The following is a 22,333-nucleotide window of genomic DNA, read 5'->3' as shown; positions in this document are numbered from 1 at the left end:
ACTGCAGACATAATTTTCTATCATTTGGAACTCCAGTTATAAGCCCTTTAAACATAGCCTTTTAGCTTTTAGCTCCATTCACCCCATCAATAGAGGACTCATTCTCTGGTTCCCTATATGACAGGTTTGACAGAAAGTGGTTAGACTCTCCATAAACGGCTTTGGTAAAGCAGGAGATGTATTTTAGACCTGTGGTTCTCTCTTTCTGTGATCCCATTGGCTGTATGTACTCCCAGTCGCAGACTGAGTCAGATATTAAACATGTTGAATATTTGCTGGACGTCTGCGCCTCGTCGGCGATCAGTCGGCAACAGGTCAGCGAGCGTTCAGTAGTTCACACTACGCGACTGAGCAAACGCCAAGTGATCCCCGATTGCCTCTGAGCAGAGTTTTTGTTGGCGATCAACGAAAAACTGTCGTCGACTGAAAAACTGGCCCAAAATCGTATAGTGTGAAACAGGCATAAGATACAGTGTGATGTATTGTGATGTAATGTGGCAGTTACTGTATTTTTACAGATAAGATTAGTGGACCACTGTTAATTAGGATACTTAGGCACTCTCTGTAGCTGAAGTGTGGTTGTGGTGAGTCAGTGTAGGAAAGTTTCTTTAGGGGTTTTGTTCTGACCGGTGTGTCTCTGATGCTGGTGTGGCCTGGCGTTTCCTGTGGGAGCCACATGGCCGAGGTCTGGGTGGGGAGTCTGCTGCTGCTGTGTGATTGACTCGAGTGACTCAGCAGTTTGAGTGTCTTTACTGTGTCAGAGTCCCCAACCTCCCTCAGAACAGCAGAGCACACCACTGCCACATCACCCTGTTGAGGAACAGGCGTTTACCACTGTCCACTGTAAATGGAGCTGAGTTTAGATGTTTAGATGTTAGGGCTGGTCAGCTTCAGATATTTATAGTTGATGATCTAGACCACGTTCAGAGTGAGCTGAATACAGGAAACAGACACTTTAGTAAAAGCACAAAGTAAAGGCAGGAACTGGGCCTGTCATAATAAATACAATAGAGCGGAGTGATTAATTGTTTTTATCGATTAATTCGAATTTAGAGTTAAGGATGATGCGTTTCAATAAAACAAATGCTCTCGTTTTTCTCTGAGTTTTAATTACCACCACCCTGTAGGCTCCCATTGTTCAGAGTGAGCTTAGCCCCTCCTTTCCGCACGCACAGTTAATATATTTTTTTGCATAATCAAGGAAAAAGATCATCTTATTTTTTTTACTTATTTTTTAACACTGGCACTTATTCAAAAGCTTTGTTTTGCAAGTTAAAAGGGCAGCGTTTTATTATTTTATTTTTTTTTGAGGGTGTGTTTATTTATTTAATTTTTAAGTTTGAGGGTGCATTGTGTCAGTACCTAAACTATGTAGGAGAAAGCTTTCTAAAAGTTACTGGATGTTCTCTCTGTTTACAATAGTTTTTTGCTTGTTTACGGTTGCACTTTAACCACAAAGGGTAATTTAAGTGAAAACAAAATAAATAAAATCTCTTTGTCATCTGTAGTTTTAGTAGGGAAAAAATCAATTAAAATCGAAAATCGGATAAAAAAACAATACAATACAGTCACAAAAATACAATATCGACTTGTCGTACAATAATATATAAACTTGTTTTTTCATTAAAATGTCCTTTTGAGGTCTCTAGTATACATGAATGCCATGTGAGCGTTTTTTTGTGTATTTTGTGTAATTTTTTTCCTGCTTTAGATCACTGAATTACTGGACTCTGAAGAAAGACCGGATTTTAGCTCTTGCTCATGAATATTCACAAATGCTAACATATCGCCTCTTAAAGATATAGCCTATCAGAAGCAATATGTTTGCATATTGCCTTCTCGCGGTATTGATAACATTTATTTCAGCTAAACTAGGGCTAACTAAACTCTTACCTCAGACTTTGTGATTCGGTGTTTGCTTAGGCAGTTTCACCAGGCCGAAGCCCCAGAGTCCACTCTATATCATAAAATCCGATGTTAACGTCACCTGCTTTGACCAGTGTTCTGTCGAGTTGTGCTACCCTGTCAAACTGTGCTTCACTAGTGTACATTTAAGGTCTTGGTACAATGCGGAATCAACCGGAGATCCAATTTAAACCTGTAGTTGCTTACACAAGATAGCTATGCTGTAAACAGAGCTAGCTGTAAGCTCTTTAGCTAACGAGACAGTGTCTGCTCTGCTGCAGCCCAGGTTCAACTCTGGCTGTGGGCGGTCCAGAGCCAACGTGGGCGAAGCCATGAACTCATGAGTTGACGTAGACGCATGGCCTTTTTCTGATCGACTCGTTTTTCTGAATATTTCTGAATAATTTACTAGCTACTGCAGACAGTGATGCTTCAGGAACAGTTTCATATGCAGCATCATATACAACTCAGAGTGACCTATTGTATTTTACAATAGAACAAGAACAAGAAAAAGTGGATTTTAGCAGAAGAAGACCTTTAATCATTTGTACTGAGCTTAGTGTTGCCCATTAACATTTTTGTAGCAAGGAAATCCCATAAACATAAATGAGCTGATATGTTGATTTTGTCTAAAAACATTTATTTTATTGACTTATGTTGTTTATCTAGGATATTTTAGTTTATTGCTAAAAAAGATGTATTTTTATTATTATGTTATCATACTGTCATTTAGTCTTTAAATGACAATAATACTGTTCATCGCAATTATTTTTGGGACAGTTTATCATCAGTCAAGAAAACCAGGATAAACTCTTTTTAACCGTTTGGTTTCAAAAGGAACAATAAATGAGCAGGTGTCCCAATACTTTTGTCCATATAGATTATTTGTGGACTTTCCAGCAATTCCCATATCTGTACATCCATGCTCTTCATAGAATGGTGCAGATTTATTATTCGAAATGATCAAAGCAGCGTTCCAGGAACGCCTAAAGCTGCTCTGTAGACATGAGATAGAGCTCTTTGAATCCTTATCAATTTTACATCCATCTACTTCCTGAGGATTCTGGTGTTTGATCTCCACCCAGCATTCTTCATGCCGCTAGCTTCACTAGTCATCTAGCTGCTATGACTGTATAAAGCTTAAACAGTGCAAAAATGGCTCTCAAAGGTAAAGCTAGCATAGGTAGACCTTCTCTGTTCACTATTTGAATCATGATGTGAAGCTCTGCACATCTATCCCCATAGCCCATTTTCCATCTCATTTTTACTTTAAAGGACCATTAAGGGTTATATTTCCTGCAGTAACTCATAACATGATCAGGATGTATCATCAGTTATTAAGAAAACATGTTATTGTCAGGCACAGCCAGCTCTTCTTGAAAGCAGAGCTTTAGCCAGTATTTTCCTATTTGAACTGTGTGGTATCTCGCGGTAATCTATGTGGGATGTAGCATTCAAATCTGCCCTCCATCCTTTCCCAGTCCCATTTCCACACCAGGTGTAGACAGCAGCATGCAAACAGAAATGGGTGAGCTGGCTGTTTTTCAGCTGAACAGGTAATCACTGAGCTTCAGTAAGGTTGCTAATCATAGGTATCGGTAGTTAATTTACCACCATCACTAGTGTAGTAGAGACAGGCAATTTTGGACATTGAAACATATACAGCTCTGGAAAAAATTAAGAGAGCACTTCAGTTTCTAAATCAGTCTTACACACTGCTTTTGGATAACTTTATGCCTCTCCTGGTGCAAAAACTCAAGCAGTTCAGCTTGGTTTAATGGCTTCTTATCATCCAGCTTCCTCTTGATTATATTGCGGATTTTTTTAATTTGGTAAAATCAAAGAAACTCATCATTTTAGATGGTCTCCTATTGTTTTTCCAGAGCTGTATTTTCACTGATCAGCTACAGAGTAAGACTCGTCGTCGCTTGCCACTGTGTTTCAGTTACATAGTTGTATTTGAGCTGTCAAACAACTATCTAGTCAGTCATATTATTCTTCGCTTAGGGGATGAGGAGATTTTTTTCTTTGTGCTGTGGATTGATAGTGTAAATTCATTGGTCTCTTTCTGAGTAAATAATAGCTGTTTGCGGTAGTTTTTCTATTTTACTTGGATAAAAATACTCATACAGTGAGGAACAGCAGCAGGAGCTCCTCAGATAAAGTGCTGTTCTCGTTTCTCTCCTGGCGGGACAGAGCCTTTGACTCCACAGAGCTGAGCTTCCATCACTCTGGTGGGTTGGCTTGTTATGATGAACTGGTATACCGCCAGCACTATATAGAAGGGAATGGAACCACTGTGTAGATGCTTATATACAGTCTCAGGCCTTCCTGCTAGTAGTAGTCTTTGACCTGCATGTGTGAATATGTGCATCCTGTGTAAGTATGAGTGAAAGTGAATGTGAATGGAAAGTGACAGGAACCGTCTGCTTGTTTCAGTTCTGCGTTGGGGGCACTGGTGTAGTTTAGTGGAGGCCGTGTGACGGGGACTAAAAGTGACACAGAAAGCAGCACCCTGCCAGCCTCCACTCTCACTGTGCCTGGCTCTCCGGCAGGGCCTTGTCCTCCAGACTGACTGAGGCTGCTGGGAGAGTTTCCCAGTAGGGAGCCACGCTGGGATTCTGTTACTTCCACGTCACATGATCCTTTGTTGTGAGCGGCGGGGCTGAGAGTTTCCCATATGCTGGAGTCTCTGCCTCTGGGTTTTTCCTATTGATGTTCTTCTGCTAGGAGACTTCCCCCGTCCGTTAGAGCTGGGAAGAGGAGGAAGAGGAGGAGGTTCTTGCCCAGAGTTTGTGCATGAGCTTTTTTTTAGTATATTAAGCTTTAATGTGTTTAATTTCTACTATAGCAATTAAAAAAAAAGTTTGATGCTGTTTAAAAAAATGACAATTCATGTAAAAAACAAACAAACATAGAATTTATGCAAACATAAATCACATATTGGATGTTGAAAGTGAGATATTTTATTATTACAATGTATTTACTACTTGATAGTAGCAACAAAAGGATAGAAAAGTAAGTCAAGCTGTAGAACAAAGTGGTCCTCAGCCAGCATGTGTATATTATGTTCAGTTCCGTCAGCAGCTCACCTGATTTACCAAATTTCCCAATTTACCAAACCTGGTGTTGATACGATGAGAACTATAAATAACTTTATTAAACTCAGATGAGGAGAGATTTGGAGATGTTTTAAGGAAAACAGGGAAAATTTAAGGGACAATTGCTTAATAATCACTTACGTCACAGATAAGAAGCTTTTTCTTTACTTAAAATTCCTACAGGTGCCTAAAACATTTGCACAGTACTGTATATTCACTATACGTATGCATTTTTACTAGTGTCGCTTAATGCACCTTATAAACAGGTGCACCTTATTTATGAAAATAGACCAGAAAATAGACACCTTATAGGCATTATACGACATCTTCACTTTTTTTTGGAAGTGTGGTTGTAATATCAGTGGTTTTGGAGAAACCCCTGGTTCGGAATCCTCGGGAGAGATGATGAAATGCTGTGGAGTGGAGCGAGTAGTTCAGGGCAGCTGGCCAGGATGTCCAGTCTTCCCTCCGTTCCGGACACTCCGAGGCCGTGGGTGGAAGCTGACAGTTGAAGCCAAACAATAAGTCTGTCGGAGTCTCTCTATCTTGGGCCTTCCTCAGACTTCCTCTAGCTTACGGCCTGCTTTTCCTGCTCGCGCTTTGTCTAACGTTAGACTGAATATCAAGAATGAGAAGTGTGTGTGTGTGTGTGTGTGTGTGTTTGTCTGTGTGTGTTAATGTGTGTGTGTGTGTTTATGGCAGCCAGTTGGCTGCTCTACTTCTCAGGATTATTTTAGCAGATGACTCTGCAAAGGAGTTTTGAACAGTTTTGCTATTCAAATTTCCTCAACGCTGAATGTGTAGTACTCAAAAAACACTTAATAAGAAATCATTTCAGAATTTCAAATAAAAAAATAGTTTAATTAATAGTGTCATTATTACTTCACAATTTGCATACATTACAATAGAAACTCAAGGCAAAAACAGGTACCACTTTATGAAAAATAAGGCTTCTTTATAAAGGTTTTATAAATAGTTTAAAAAGGAGTTTTATTAATAAAAAATATTAATTAGGTTATAAACCATTCATAAGCAATTACAACAAATACATAGAAAGTGACCTCTCATGTATCAAATAGTGATTCCACATTTGTTTAAAATGTTAAACCTCAGATGTGACTAGAAGCTTATCTTAATTTGTCTTTTCCATCATTTATCATTAACATTTTTGTTAATAACTGTATTCATTTAACTATAATAAAATTTTAAATGACTAAACTGAAATTTTTTATATCATTTTTTTTAGATATGTTAAAAAAGTCATTGCCACTGTTGTTATTTCTTTTATGTGTTGGAAGTAGAGATGGGCGATATAGGAAAAATCATATATCACGATATGGAATTTTTTATATCACAATAACGATATATATCATGATATACCTCATTTAAGTATGTTTTCAGTTATTCTTTAAAAAATATGACAAAATATTATCATTGCTTACTTTTTTCCAACTTTATTTCAAAGTGACATTAAACCCAACTTTTTACAAATGAGAATTACTGCCTTTTAGTGCAGCAATATATATATATGTATCAAATGAAAACAGATGAGGTAGATGCAGTAGCTAATTTTTTCAAAAGAACAATGCGTCTCCATTGTTTAGCTCTCATGAGTTTAATAACAATAACAATAACGTAAAGCAGCGCTGTGTCGCAAAAGATGACTTTATTTTCACTTATATAAACCGAGTTTATGCAAAGTGACCACGCCAATACATTTCATTGTAGCCTACTTTATATTTTTGCATGAATAATTGATGAAATTACTGTAGAATTACTGTACACTTTTTTATCGTCCCCATGATATTTATCGTCATATCGCACAGCACTAGTTGGAAGTGCTTATTAAAGTTTATTAATGTAATGTTAGTATTTACAACTTAATTTATAGAAATGTATAAACTCTTTTATTAACTATGTACAAACCTTTTATAAAGTAGGCTTATTTTAAAGAGCTACCCAAAAAAAAAAACATTTTAAACAGGGACTAAAGGAGGTCAGAGGGAAATAATGGAATAGATGAGTAGACAAGGGGAAGAAGGAAATAAGGTTAGAAGTAGTTAGTGTGTTAGAGGTGTTAGGAGAGTAAGTGCTCTTTGAAGAGCTCTGTCTTCAGGAGTTAATTAAAGGTAGTGAGGGATGTTCCTGATGCTCCTGATCTGGTAGTGGAAGGTAGTTTGTTTCCACCATTGGGGAACTCTGTATGAGAACAGTCTGGATTGATTTGTGTGAATGTTTGGTGAAGCTAAACGACGTTCACTGGCAGAGTGTCATGGTACACAGAAGTCATGGTTTAGCTGGCGCTGTGGTTTGGCGCTGTGTGGATCTCACAGTTTGGTTCAAGTATAATACAGTGGGAAAAAACAATGAAACATTACAGTAATCCAGGTTTCCTTTCACTTTATTTAAATAGACATAGTTATACACTTATAGTTTGTTCCATATGGTGCCATATAGCACCCTACTTGAGGTGGGTAATACAGCTTGTAGTGTCTTAATTAAGCAATAGAACACGAGAGGGTGTGTGTTATCACGAATAACAACACGGCTGTGATTTGGTCGTAGATCATCACAGCCGTGATGTTATTCGTGATAACACACGACCTCGAGTGTTCTATTGCTTTTATACAACAGTTTATTTTTACAAAATGAATAAAGAAAATACATCAAAGAACTTTAGGAAATTAAGAATGAATATGCTTTAATATGGACTGTGCCTTCCGCCAAAAAGTAGTTCCACAACAACTGTAACAGAACTGAAACTTAACTACAAAACGGTGCATGGTTTATACAGACTAACACCACGAAAGTTAGCTTGAAAGCAAAATTGGGAATAAGGGAAGATGGTAACGTTAGGAGCGTGAAATAACGCTAATACTCTTCTCTCCTGCGCCGTGGAGTCGTCTTCAGGTGAACGTTGCGCATTTTTGAGCATTTCTGCTTGTTTTGCTGGGTGATGTTGGTTAGCATGCCGGCTGGACTGTGGCTAGGTTAGCGAGGCTTGCTTCAGCTCAGCATTAGCTTAGCTTAGCCTAGCCTGGCTGGTTAAATTACCATTCTGGCTGTCAGACGGAATTAGCAGAGCGATTTTCCTTCCCTTTTTTCCACAAAAGACAAGCCAGCGCTGCAGGCGAGCGTGCTGTGGCTGAGCGCTAGCCTGTGCTAAGCTAACGCTGCTGCATGTGGAGGTGATGATTCAAAACTGTCCTGTGTATATACGCCGTTACTCGGCAACGCTTCGGCGGAGTGATACAAGTTTAGTGTGAGAAGGCTGTGATGTTATCACAAATATCAGCACGGCTAGAACACTTCTCAACCAATCAGATTGTGAGGTCGGACCTAACTGTTGTATAATCAAACAGCAAAAGTGTTCAAAATCTCATTGTCCTTGTCCAATCCACCATGATTTCATGAGTTCAAATAAGATGTTCTAACCAGAATTACTTGCTTATTTTCAATCGTTTCAAAGTTTCAATATTGAGAGAAAAAAAATAGAGAAAAAAAACAAGTACATGGGTCAGATACGGGGACAAAATTAAGACTATAGTCACCTCAGCCATACTTCTTAACCACTACAGTTTCCACAATACAATGGCAGTTCCATGCACGCTTGTGAAATTACCGTATATACCCTAATTTCAGTATTCGGGTCTGTATTTTTGCTGTGTATAACACTGTGTTTTTTTTGTTTTCTTTGAGCAGAAGTTTATAGAGTTTGAAGACTCTCAGGAGCAGGAGAAGAAGGACCTACAGAACAACGTGGAGAGAATGAACTCCAATTCACGGCAGCTTGAGCTGAAGATCAAGAACTACGCTGACCAGAGTAAGAGATTACACCGTCTCTCTCTCTCTCTCTCTTTCTCTCATTCATCCTCCTGTCATGTGTTTACTGTAGCATTCACAAGTCTTTCGAACATCACTTCAAAGCGTTTTAAAATAAAAGCTATTTTTATACTTATAACAGTCTTTACAACATGTGTAATGCCCTGCTAAGTGCAGTTCAGCCACTGACCTAGTCTTAGAGTCTCTGTAAAACGCCAAATCCACCGGAGATCCTATGTAAACACACAGAGATGGGTAGTCCAGGTGGCTTTTGCATTGAGCCACCCTTAGTGACACCCAATACACAAGCATTTTTGGACAAGCTACTGTTTAAGATACAGTACAGTCACTCAACTGACCTGAAATGAAAGCATGTAAATTAAGGGGATAGGGTCATATTACAGGATTTTGCACCAATACGACTTGGTTACATAGTGTTACATAGTGTCACATATGTAACATCATGAGGGTTGTCCTGCCCACTTCACCAAAGATACATGGTGCAGTTTAGAGCATTCCAAGCCTTAAGAGGCAATGATTTAAATTCTGCCTATCACAAGTTAATGGAGCATCAGAATGATTTAAAGCTAATATTTTAAAGCTAAAATGCTGCATAGTGTTGCTTTAATACACAAAAAATACAGGATTTTTACAGGATAAGAAAAAGCATTTTTAAATTATAATGTAAGTTAGTGAATAATATTACATTGACAGATTTACATTCTGTCAAATTGAGGTTCAAGGCTTTTGCAGGACAACGACAGTTTTTCTTTAATTATTTAATGCCATTGTAAGGACTATCTAAGCACTGTATTCGTGTGATGTGCGCCGCGTTGCTGTGAGATTTGTGAGCTTAGGCTGATTTTAATTGGATTACTGGATTACTGTTATACCCACCCTCTCCCGACTGCACCATCTTAACATGGATTAAGCTATGAAAAGCACTGTCACTTCTACAGCGCCGCATTTGGGACATGAAGAATCAACAAGCTCTCTACACAGAATGAGTCCCATCAAAGCCCACACCCACTGCTGCTCTCCACTCTGCACTCATATGGAAATCATGCTTCAGAATAAAGCAGTCAGGTGCTTCAGCCCTGCTAAATAGTGAATCATTCACAAGGACTCGCATAGAGCTGCAGACTGAACAATAATATTTCCCACTGTGGTCCATAGTTCAAACTAGGGTTTCTTTAGCCTGTACGTCATAGCTGGATAGAATGAGAGGGTTAGGGCCTGGCATTAACAAATACATAATATACAATATATATATTTTTAGTGGTGTCAATCAATTAAAACATTTAATCAAAATAATCACTACAATATTCTGTGTTTAAGATCAACTGCGATTAATCATACTTGTTCTTCCTAAGATGCTTTAAGTTTGTATAGTGGATATTTAAATGTAAATAAAATAATGAATGTATGAAATGTAAGATACAATTATATTTATATTAGTGGTGTCAATTTTAAGTATCTGTTTGAGGGGAGATGGGGCTCTGGAATAATAAAGAATGCAAAATTAGAAAGAAACAAAGAGAGAGACAGAGAGAGACAGAGAGAGACTGAGAGAGAGAGAAAGAGAGAAAAAAATTGAAAAAAAAAATGAATTTGAGAGAGAGAGACTGAGACAGAGAAACAATCAGAGGGAGATGGAGAGAGAGAGACTGAGAGAGAGACAGACAGACAGACATAAAAAACAGAGGGAAATGGAGAGAGACTGAGAGAGAGAGAGAGAGAGCGAGAGAGAGAGAGAGAGACTGCAAGAGAGAGAGAAACAAACAAAGAGAGACTAAGAGAGAGACTGAGAGACAGAGAGAGAGAGAGACTCAGAGAGAGTGAGAGACAGAGTCAGAGAGAGAGAGGCAGAGAGAGAAACAAACAGAGGGAGATGGAGAGAGAGAGACTGAGAGAGAGACAGACAGACAGAAAGAAACAGGGAAATGGATAGAGACTGAGAGACAGAGAGAGAGAGAGAAACAAACAGAGGGAGATGGAGAGAGATACTGAGAGAGAGAGATACTGAGACAAACAGAAAGAAACACAGCAATGGAGAGAGACTGAGAGACAGAGAGAGACTGAGAGAGAGAGAGACACACACACACACACACACACACACACACACACACAGAGAAACAAACAGAGGTAGATGGAGAGAGACTGAGAGAAAGAGAGAGAGAGAAAGAGACACTGAGAGAGATAGAAACAAACAGAGGTAGACGGAGAGAGACTGAGAGAAAGAGAGAGAGAGACACTGAGAGAGATAGAAACAAACAGAGGTATATGGAGAGAGACTGAGAGAAAGAGAGAGAGAGACACAGAGAGATAGAAACAAACAGAGGTAGACGGAGAGACACTGAGAAAGAGAGAGAGAAAGAGAGACTGAAAGAGAGAGAAACAAACAGAGGGAGACGGAGAGAGACACACTAAAAGAAAGAGAGACAGACATTATGGCGTAAGTTGGGGTCAAACTTGGAGGCGTAATTAACTTGTGTTATAAAAATAACAATGCACTACTGATTTCAAAATAATTGCGTGTTAACGCTTCAACATCGACAGCTTAATTTTTTTGGTTTGCATTTGCGATGCATTTTTGATGCTTCTTAAGCTTCCCTCTAGTTTGACTTACTACAGTTACTGGTGGCACTAATTAATTGAATGGGATAGTGGTGGCTCAGTGATTAGTGCACCCACCGGCCATCGACAATGTGAATGTGGGTTCAATACCTGGGTTTGGCTGGCTGCCTCTGTTGGGCCCTTGAGCAAGGCCTTCAACCCTCACTGCTCCCTGGAAACCAAAGCAATGGCTGCCCACATCTCCAGGCATGTGTTCCACAATATCACTGTGTATGTTTTCTGAGTGTACTTCTGTTTAGTGTACTTGTGTACTAGTGTGTTTACTGCGTGGATGGGTTAAATGACGGAGGCCAAAATCCAACTATGCCCTACACAATTATAGTGTATACGGTTGTCTTGTCTTGTATTAAATAGGATAAACCTACAGTGAAAAATATTGGTTGTTAATTTCTGTGAAACTGACACCAATAAATCCATAATTCATGGTATTTGCTTCTATAGGAGTATTTTATCCTCTTCTGTTACACAGATGCTGTGAAGTATCATACACAATTATCTCGTGATATATTTCGAATATTGCATAATTACAGTATCATGACCTCATCATTATCGTGGGCAATAATATTGTGTGATAATATTGTATCATGAGATTAAAACCTTATGCTATCTGTGAAACATGGTGCTGGTAGTATTATGGATTCGGCTTGTTTTGGGCCAGGAGAGGTGGAAATACAATGGCTTGCAAAAGTATTCATACCCCTTGAACTTTTTTTTCCACATTTTGTCACCTTACCTTACGATTTAAAAAAATAAAGATTTTAAATTATAGACAAACAAAGTATTACATAAGTGTGAAGTGGACTGAAAATAAAACATGATCTTCAAAATGTTTTTAAAATACAAATCTAAAAATTGTGACATGCAAAACTTTTCAGCATTGTATCATGTAAAATCTCAATAAAATACACTAAAGTTTGTGGTTGTAAGGTGACAAAATATGGAGAAGTTCAAGGGGTATGAATACTTTTGAAAGCTACTGTAATTATTCCAGCACATTTTGGGGGTTGAGAGCTAAATTTTTCTCTGGTTGAGAGCTAAATTTTAAGAGAATGTGGGCCATGCAGCACGACAACGACCCTAAGAACACAAGTCGTTTTATAAAACAATGGATAATATAGAGTAAAGTTAACTTTTTAAAATAATTTTGGAAGTCAAAGACCTTATCTTAATCCAAGAGATTAAGATTGTAGATCCAGGCTTGTTGCTCCTGGTAATTGGAGCTGTGATTTATTATATTTATTTGTCCATTTATATGCAGACCACAGGAGTCCACCTCCATACATCATACATCATACATGTATTCCACAACCTCAGGGCAACGTCCTCATGCCTCATAGAGGGCAGAATCCGAGACAGTCTCTACAATTAAAATCACAGAGTCATGGTTCAGCTTAGCTTTTTAGCATGCAAACTGTTATTAATTTCAGGCTGAACAGAAGGGAAGTCTAATGCGTCCCCTGGATTAGAGCTCATCCCTGTCTAATCTCAGAGAGTGCGTTTTTTTTTTCTTGTTTTGTTAAATGTAAATGTATAGAGAGAGGTGGTATCTGAACTGATGCGCTGAGTAAGTCACTAGGGAGGAATTAACATGGCGCTCTGAGAGGAAATCCTCTGGGGGAAATGCTGGACTCGGGCGTGTCATTCAGTCCTGACTGCATTAATGTGCTAATAAAGCATTCATATGGACATGGCAGCTCTCCAGTCTTCTTTGCATGCAAATGGAGGGGTTTGTTTAATTGTGGCCCTGCAGCTTCTGAAGTGTAGCTCCAGTGGTGAGTGTGTTGTAGCTGGAGCAGTGTGAACACAGATGCAGATTCAGATTTAGATTGCTGAGTGTTAAAAAGACTGTTTAAAGGAGAACTCTTTACTGGTGTAAAATGGACTTTTGTTGTAGTAAAACATGATTAAAAAGTACTTACCTTTGTTGAATAGCACACCTCCGTTCTCCCACAGCGTTCCGAGACCCAGTATTTTCTGCACTTTGTCCAAACAGGCTTTAGAATGAGATTTAAAAGTGCACAAAAAGCTTATTAACAGCCACTATTTACATCCCATAGAGCAGGTAAATCTCTGGGTTCCACCCTCTTAAATTTAAGTCACAATAAGTCAACCGTTGAGCATGAATAGTAAAACTTTTTGAGTAATGTTTAATTAATTTGTTGTTGGTTCGTTGCATTCTAATATCGGCAGTAACCAGATATTTCCAGCAACAATCTGCTTAACTATCCTACCTATTCTCCCTCTTATTGTTTGACGGTTGAGTTATTGTGGCTTAAATTTAAGATGGCGGCACCCAGAGATTTACCTGCGATATTGGATGTAAACAGTGACTTTTAAACTTCTTGTGCAGTTTTAAAGTTCTAAATGCCTGTTTTTAAATATCAGGACTCTCCAGATTCTACCAATGAAGTGTGGAGCTACTTTGACCCTGGATAACAGTGTAAAAAGCAATTTATCTGCAGGGGTATGATATGCCCCATCTCACTCACTAAAGCCTGTTTGGGCAAAGTGCACAAATTACTGTATCTCAAAAAGCTGTGGGAGAGCGGTGGGGGGCTATTCAACAAAGATAAGTGCTTTTTATCTTGTTTCACTACACCAAAAGTCCATTTTACATTTTAAAACTGTATTTTGCTTAATGCTGCTCTCTCATTCAAACTGTGTGTTTTGTGGGATTTGTGTAGAGATGAACCAATCAGTGATTTTCAGCATCTCATAAGATTAAATGTACTTTACCTTTTAGAATCAGCCACATTAAATACACTGTAGCTACAAACCTTCAGTGTGGAGATCAAATTGTGAACACAAATTCTCATCCATTCTCTAAAAACTCTAAAAAGGATATGAACATTTGGAACATACTAGCTTTCTGGCTGTTACCGTTGCTGGTTTTTGCTGGTGGTTACATGTGACTAGAGCTACTAACTGTGCTGTATTGCTATGCAGTGAGTTGAAGATCACAAAATGTATTGTTCTTTATATTAAAAACTTTAATTTTATTTATGTGTTTATTAGCAGCATATTTACCCAAATCAAATATTTGGTATTTGCTGATAAAGGCAGTTCAGAATTATATAAAACTGGACTGGGACATCCTAATAATCAAGTAAACAAATGATACAAACAGGCTTATCTAAAAATACTTAATATTTTATATTTTAAAAAATTACTAAATATTAGTAGAAATATGATTGTTTATCTGACTGGCAGGAGACTTCATAATTTGTATACACTGCCTGGGCAAAAAAGTCTCCATCTGGATTTAACTAAGCAAATGATGTGGGTTTGATGCTGCAGTTGGTCTGCAGGTCTAGGTTCAGCAACAGTATGTGCTGAAAGAACGAGATCAGCTGACTACCTGAATATACTGAATATAGACCAGGTTATTCCATCAATGGATTTTTTTCCCCTGATGGCACGAGCATATTCCAAGACAACATTGCCAGAATTCATGGGGCTGGAATTGTAAAAGAGTGAATCAGGGAGCATGAGATCATCATTTTCACACATGGATTGTGCAGCAGTCAGACTCTACCATCATCAATGCTACAAGATTGTGGTGAAAAATTAATGCAACACTGGATTGAAATAAATCTTGTGACATTTCAGAAGCTTATCAAAACAATGGCACAGTAAATGCGTGACGCAATCAAAGCTAAAGGCGATCCATCCAAACATTAGAGTGTGACCTGTTTTTTTTAATGGTGGCCAGGCAGTGTATATAGTGCAAATTAGTTTAAAGCTGAAAGTAGACCTTTTTTTAGTCATGGTATCACAGCAACATATCATTACACAGCAGTGTGTTCTTTACTCTGTGAGGATACACTCTGTATGGGCACAGTGTGTCCTGCAGGACCCTCAGAGAGAGTTCTACAGACCCCCAGTGGCTGAACAGAAGCTCTGCAGAAGCTGGAGTGGAGGCCTCTAAGCCATTTTGGCCTGCTCATTTAGACGGGAACTGGCACGATTAACCTCATTATTCTGACCCAGTTTTATTCCCGACTCCATATCTGTGCTTTCATGTAACATCCTGTGGGTGATATGAGGTCACGCAGAGGCTAAATATAGTAGTGTGCTTTTAGGACCACCTTAATAGCAAGGGAACATTTTATAATCCCACACCAATCTGCTTTCTGCCTGTTTTGTTACCCAATGAACACTGAAATAATTACATGGTTTGAAAATGACATTTTTTTGGTTCTTTATATCGGTCATGTGAGTGATTTATATATTTATGTATATATTTTGCTGCTGGTGCTTCAGAATTTTATGATTTGTCATTGAAACAAGGGACAGGAAAGACAGAGATAAAATAAGAGAGAGAATTGTAGACTAAAAAAATTACATTTACAATTGAAAAAAACATTCACAGCGTAATGTAGAGTAATGTAAGTCCACCACTTACAGGTACTGGCACCATCCACAAACACCTGCAGGCACCTCATGTCTCTGAACACTGTTTAATTCCTGCACCACACAGCATATTGACAGTAATACTTTAATATAAAGCCAATCAAAATACAGAAAGCCACTTTAGATCATGATTAATGATCTAATGCAATTTACAAGACATTTTTTGATAAACAAGTTCTAAGTTAACTCAGCTTATCGTACTCTCCTTAGTACACCTAACTAAACAAAACTGTAATTCTTCAAGTAAAACTTTTATTTGGATATTAATCTACACAGATTTCTCTCCTGAAAACTGTTTATTTGGGTGAGTGAAGTGTGTCTGTTTATTTACAATAAGCTTAGAATTTCAGTATTTTGTCAAAGGGTGAGTGCTAGTCGTGATTAGCAAGCAGTTAACCAGCCACGGTTAGCAGCGCTAGCCAGCCGCAGTTAGCAGCGCTAGCCAGCCGCAGTTAGCAGCGCTAGCCAGCCACGGTTAGCAGCGCTAGCCAGCCACTTTTAGCAGCGCTAGTCAGCCACGGTTAGCAGTGCTAGTCAGCCACGGTTAGCAGCGCTAGCCAGCCACTTTTAGCAGCGCTAGCCAGCCACGGTTATCAGTGCTAGCCAGCCACGGTTAGCAGCGCTAGCCAGCCACGGTTAGCAGTGCCAGCCAGCCACAGTTAGCAACGCTAGCCAGCCACGGTTAGCAGTGCTAGCAAGCCACAGTTAGCAGCACTAGCCAGCCACGGTTAGCAGTGCTAGTCAGCCACGGTTAGCAGCGCTAGCCAGCCACGGTTAGCAGAGCTAGCCAATCAAGGTTAGCAGCACTAGCCAGCTACAGTTAGCAACGCTAGCCAGCTGCGGGTGGCAGGAGTAGCAGTAGTAAATGACACCCGATGTGGTAGACTGAGGAACCCTGAGTGTTCTGGTAACCCATGAAGCTACCGATATACTTACCTTTGAATGGTGAAATTCGCTAGCAATGCGATTAGCGGCTAATGCTACTGCACTGAGCGTCAGCTCTGGAGAAACTTTACTGACACTCCAGTATAATGCTGTAATTCAGCTAGTTACTGCTTCTCACAACCTGACTGGTAGAATTCATACATAAGGAACAACGGATTAGAAGGCGCACTGAATATTTAAAATTAAAGGATTTTAAGTGCACTTTATAGTGTGAAAAATACAGTAATTTATGTGTACTGAGTGTAAAAATTAACTTAAACATGAGTTTTATAGGTTTTATTTAGTAATGATCTGATAAGCAATGCTACGCTATATTTTCAGTGGGAGGTGAGAGTGGGCCTTTAACTGTTGCTGTTAAAATAAATAATTGATGAACCAGTGTATATAGAACATACTCCTGACTGACACTCTACTTTTGTCTCTCTCTGGCTGCGTCCAGAAACCCCAAAAGTGTCTCCTTTTTCCTACCGATCCTCCTCCTCTCCTCCGTGACCCGGAAACTGATTTCGTGACGCCATCTTGCTGCCTGTCCGAATACCGTAGGAGACGAAAGAAGCCGCTTAAAATCCACCTGTAGTAGGCTTCCAACGGAGGTTACATCAGTGTATCCTACTCCGGAAGACTTTTAAGGATTTTCCAATGACATCACTGCATCCACGCCCACAGAGCACGCAAAAATGGGGAAGGCAACGCCCAAATATACGTCATAAACATATTAATTAACTAGGTTCCTTATCTAATTAAACAGCCAGTAAAGCAGTAATATAATTTATAGTTTAGATAAACTGTATGCTCAGTAAAACTATATTTATGACCCTATGTGTATCATGTTATACATATAAAAACATATATTATTTATTATATATATATATATATATATATATATATATATATAATTGTAATTAATTCATTTATTTACTTATTTATTTTAACTTAGGGACTGATGAGGAACTGAATCCCTCATAAGGCTGAGGTCATACAGGGCTGCCAGAGTCACTGGCCAGAGATGCGGCCAAAAATGCGGCTGGGAGTAAACAGGATTTTATTGGAATATCTGAATTTTTAGCTGTGTGTGATAGTAATGTTATGAAACGTGCTGAAAGTGAGCGTTGTGATTGGCTCAGTTCAACGGTAGTCAACATCCTATCTAAAAGGGATCAGCTGTCCCATTTCCCCAATTACAGCTCCTTCCCTCCATTCCTCCTCCTCCTCTCCTCTCCTCGATTCCTCCACCTTCTTCCGGGGTAGGAGAGGAGGAGTAGGAAAGGAGGAGTAGGAGAGGAGGAGTAGCAAAAGTTTCTGGACGCAGCCTCTGTCTCTCTTTCTGTCTCTCTCTCTCCCTCTCTCATTGTCTCCCTCACTCTCTCTCTCTCTCTCTCTCTCTCTCTCTCTCTCTCTCTGTCTCCCTCACTCTCTCAGTAAGCCGCTTGGAGGAGCGGGAAGCAGAACTCAAGAAAGAATACAACTCTCTCCATCAGCGACACACAGAGGTAACTCTATTAACAATAACAGTGGTGTTTATCTGACTGTTAGATTGTTTAGAGTTTTTGTCCATTAATATCTGATCCAGAAGAAATACCTTTTAAACTTAGTAATAAAAGGAATAATAAACTTTTTTCAAAAATCCTCCTCTTGTTGTGAAAGTTGTGGTATCCCCCCCTGCTGGAGAGTGTTTCAAAGCCACCACTATTAACAGAAGTTTTTCTATCAGATTTCTGCCAGAGTCAATTGTTTGTTTTTTACAGACAGTTGTAACCAGGTGCTGCAGGCCACAATCATTTACATGCACAGTGTTGTCCGATACTTGGTACCCATGTAGCACTGTGGTTTGTACTGAGGAGTAATAAATGGCTGCACAACTTCAGAAATGGAATGTTCTATAATCCATCTGCACTCTCTATGAGACCTCACTCTAATTTAAGGTGCCTTGCCATGGGCACACTGACCAGTGTTTTGTCTCACTCACAAGATAGCACCTCACAACTAACACAGGTTTGATTTTTTTTCTTCACCCTCTTTGTGTTGAGGAATCACTAGTAATGGGCTAAGTACAGTATCTGCTGACTGGGTGGGACAATTGGGAGAAAAATGGGAGAACATTTTTCGTAGTTATCTAAAATGAACTTCTTTTTACATTGGCCTTAATTAAAGATTAGGATAGTTTTATGTCTCTCCTGTAAATGAGCTGTTTTCGAGATACATGGTTTTTATTGGACTTTGATGCTCTGCTCTTATTACTATATTTGCTCCAACAAATAATTGCTCAAACCAATTTACACAATTACTAGTTACACATAAGAGAACTACTTTAAATTAGAAAAAAAAATTGTGGGACCTTTAAAACACACAGCTAAAAAATTAGGAGAGCACTTTAGTTTCTTTATCAGTTTCTCAGATTTTGCTATTTATAGGTATATGTTTGAGTAAAATGAACATTGTTGTTTTATTATAAAAACTACAGAGAGCATTAGTCCCAAATTCCAAATAAAAATATTGTCTTGTTACTTAGAGCATTTATTTGCAAAAAATGAGAAATTGCTGAAATAATGCACCTCAAATAATGCAAAGAAAAAAAGTTCATATTCATTAAGTTTTAAGAGTTCAGAAATCAATATTTGGTGGAATAACCCTGGTTTTTAATCACAGTTTTCATGCATATTGGCATGTTCTCCTCCACCAGTCTTACACACTGCTTTTGGATAACTTTATGCCACTCCTGGTGGAAAAAAAATCAAGCAGTTCAGCTTGGTTTGATGGCTTGTGATCATCCATTTTCATTTTGATTATATTATATATTTTCCAGAGCTGTTTTCACTGGCTCTGATTTAAAGTTACTCACAAGCGTCACCTGCTGGACAAATAGATCCAGTGCACATTGTGTATGTGCGCTAATAAGCCACCATGCATATACACAGTCATCAATGCCAGTGAAAATAGTCTGTAAAGATGTATTTTATTTGGTATTAATAGTTATCAGTAATCTATGTTTGTTCTCTGCAGATGATTCATAACTACATGGAGCATGTAGAGCGTATTAAACTGCAGCAGATCAGCGGAGGAGAGGCTTCAGACTCTGGAACTCTCGGTCGAGTCAGGTAGGACACACTGGTGTTTGTGGACACAACTGATGTAGAGCTGATTTAATGCTGATGATAAGCAAGCACACGTGATGAGAGATAGAACAGAAGAAGAATTAGCCCAGAGGAGTGCTGTTGGATGCCACAGTGATGTAATGATGTGTTATGCAGATCAGAAGCACATGCTGCTGGTGTGTATGTGTGTGTGCGAGAGACAGAGCTCTAAGTAGACTGCCTGTGTAGATCTGTTTTGTCGTAGCTGTCAGTAGCAGCTTTATTGTGTGTGTGTGTGTGTGTGTGTGTGATTATGTGATGGGGTAATAGTGGTGACATCAACTTCATTCTTTGTGTTGTTGTGGGACTCTCTGACAGTAAGAAGTTTAAAGAATAATGAGAAATGGCTGAAATAACAAAAAATATGCCGAGTTTTTGGTCTCAGATAATGCAAAGAAAACAAGTTCATATTGATAAAGTTTTAAGAGTTCAGAAATCAATATTTGGTGGAATAAGCCTGGTTTTTAGTCACAGATTTCATGCATCTTGGCATGTTCTCCTCCACCAGTCTTACACACTGCTTTTGGATAACTTTATGCCACTCCTGCTGCAAAACATTCAAGCAGTTCAGCTTGAAGGTTTGATGGCTTGTGTTCATCCATCTTCCTCTTGATTATATGCCAGAGGTTTTTTAATTTGGTAAAATTAAAGAAACTCATCATTTTAAGTGATTTCTTTTTTTTCTTCCAGAACTATAGATGTATTACACACAGAGTGATCTATTTTAAAATGTGTCTAAAATAATTAAAATATGATATAAGACCAATTATGATATAAGACCACTTTTGGCAGTGTGGGCAGTGTGCTGGAAAAAGAAATCCGGAAGTGAAGTGCTGTAAGATTTTGCGGGAAAACACTTCTCAAACTTTGGACTTGATAAAACACAGTGGATCAACACCAGCAGATGACATGTCTCTCCAAACCATCACTGATTGTGGAAACTTCACACTAGACCTCGAGCAGTTTGGACTGTGAATCTCTCCACTCTTCTTCCAGACTCTGATCCCTTGATTTGATGGTTTGGATACATTTCTGAGACTTTTGAGACACTGATTTTTGGGTTTTTAAATCCCTGTAAGCCATCAACAAAAATAGCGATATAATATAGGAATTTCACATTTTGAACTGAATTACTGAAATAAATACATTTTTCAATGATATTCAAATTTTTGGGCAGAAGATGTGATCTCTGCATGTGTCTGTCTGTCTATCTGTCTATCCATCAATCCACCCCAGGAAAGAGCGGCCCCTCTCGCTGGGCATCTTCCCCATGTCCGGTGGTGGTGGAAATAACGCCCTGACTCCAGAAATCTTGGGACGGGCAGAGACTCCAGGAACAGAAGGCTGGAGATTTAATGATCTCAGTCAGCCGCGATCCAACACCAGCCTCAAGGTACCTCACCAGTGTCACACACTGTCTACTGAAGAACTTCTACCAGCTGCAGACAGAAGCTCAGTTCTGAGTGATAGTGATGTTGATTTAGACTGTTTGAGTGATAGTGATGTTGATAGACTGTTCGTCTGAGCAGACGCTTGTGGAGATAGATAGAAATTAAGTGAAATGAACTACCACCAGATCTCATAAACTGGCAGATGGCCTGGGGTGCCAGAGCAATGCATTTGGCATTTGTAATGACTTGGCTTTGAAGATGAAGGAGAATAGGAAGAGAGAGGCTGCTCTCTGATGTTTCAGCAGAGCCAGTGAGAGAATTAACACACACACTCTCTGTTTTTAGATTCACAACACCTCCTCATACCAGCCACAGACACACTTACACACAGTTACAGATACACAGATGAGGATGCTTTTTAGAGCTGATGGGTGTGTGTTTATACTTGTGGTTTGGTTCCCTTGGTCCAGACTGAGCAGAAAATGAAACAAATGAGAAGTTTTTACGTTAGTAGGAATGCACTGAAATGAAAAAAAAAAAAAAATCGTCTGAAAAACTAAAAGAAATGAAACATTAGGCTGATGGCCTAATATCAAACACTGTTACAGTGTATCACAAAAGTGAGTACTCCCCTCACATTTCTGCAGATATTTAAGTATATCTTTTCTTGGGACTACACTGACAAAAAACACTTTGACACAATAAAAAGTAGTCTGTGTGCAAATTTATTCTCCCCTTAAAATAACTTAATATACAGCCATCAATGTTTAAAAACCACCAGCAACAAAAGTGTACAGAGTACACCCCTAAATGTCCAAACTGAGCACAGCTTGTCATTTTCCCTTCAAAATGTCATGTTACTCGTTAGTGTTACTAAGTCTCAGGTGTGCACAAGGAGCAGGTGTGGTCATTTTTGAAGTACAGCTCTCACACTCTCTCATACTGGTCACTGAAAATTCCAACATGGCACCTCACGGCAAAGAACTCT

General features: G+C 38.9%; 1 protein-coding gene across 5 annotated transcripts in view; it reads left to right on the top strand.

The window, feature by feature from the left end:
• spag9a (sperm associated antigen 9a) overlaps positions 1 to 22,333 on the top strand; it is a 75,377-nt gene that overhangs the window by 6,000 nt on the left and 47,044 nt on the right. For all 5 annotated transcript variants that reach the window (XM_049467809.1, XM_049467807.1, XM_022667029.2 and 2 more), the window contains exons 2-5: positions 8,709 to 8,829; positions 18,243 to 18,313; positions 19,824 to 19,918; positions 21,191 to 21,347. In XM_049467809.1, the coding sequence (XP_049323766.1) occupies positions 8,709 to 8,829; positions 18,243 to 18,313; positions 19,824 to 19,918; positions 21,191 to 21,347 (444 nt within the window). The remainder of the gene's footprint in view (positions 1 to 8,708; positions 8,830 to 18,242; positions 18,314 to 19,823; positions 19,919 to 21,190; positions 21,348 to 22,333) is intronic.

Source organism: Astyanax mexicanus, chromosome 19 (genome assembly GCF_023375975.1).
Source record: "Astyanax mexicanus isolate ESR-SI-001 chromosome 19, AstMex3_surface, whole genome shotgun sequence".
NCBI lineage: Eukaryota > Metazoa > Chordata > Actinopteri > Characiformes > Acestrorhamphidae > Astyanax > Astyanax mexicanus.
This window is presented reverse-complemented; position numbering and strand designations above follow the sequence as displayed.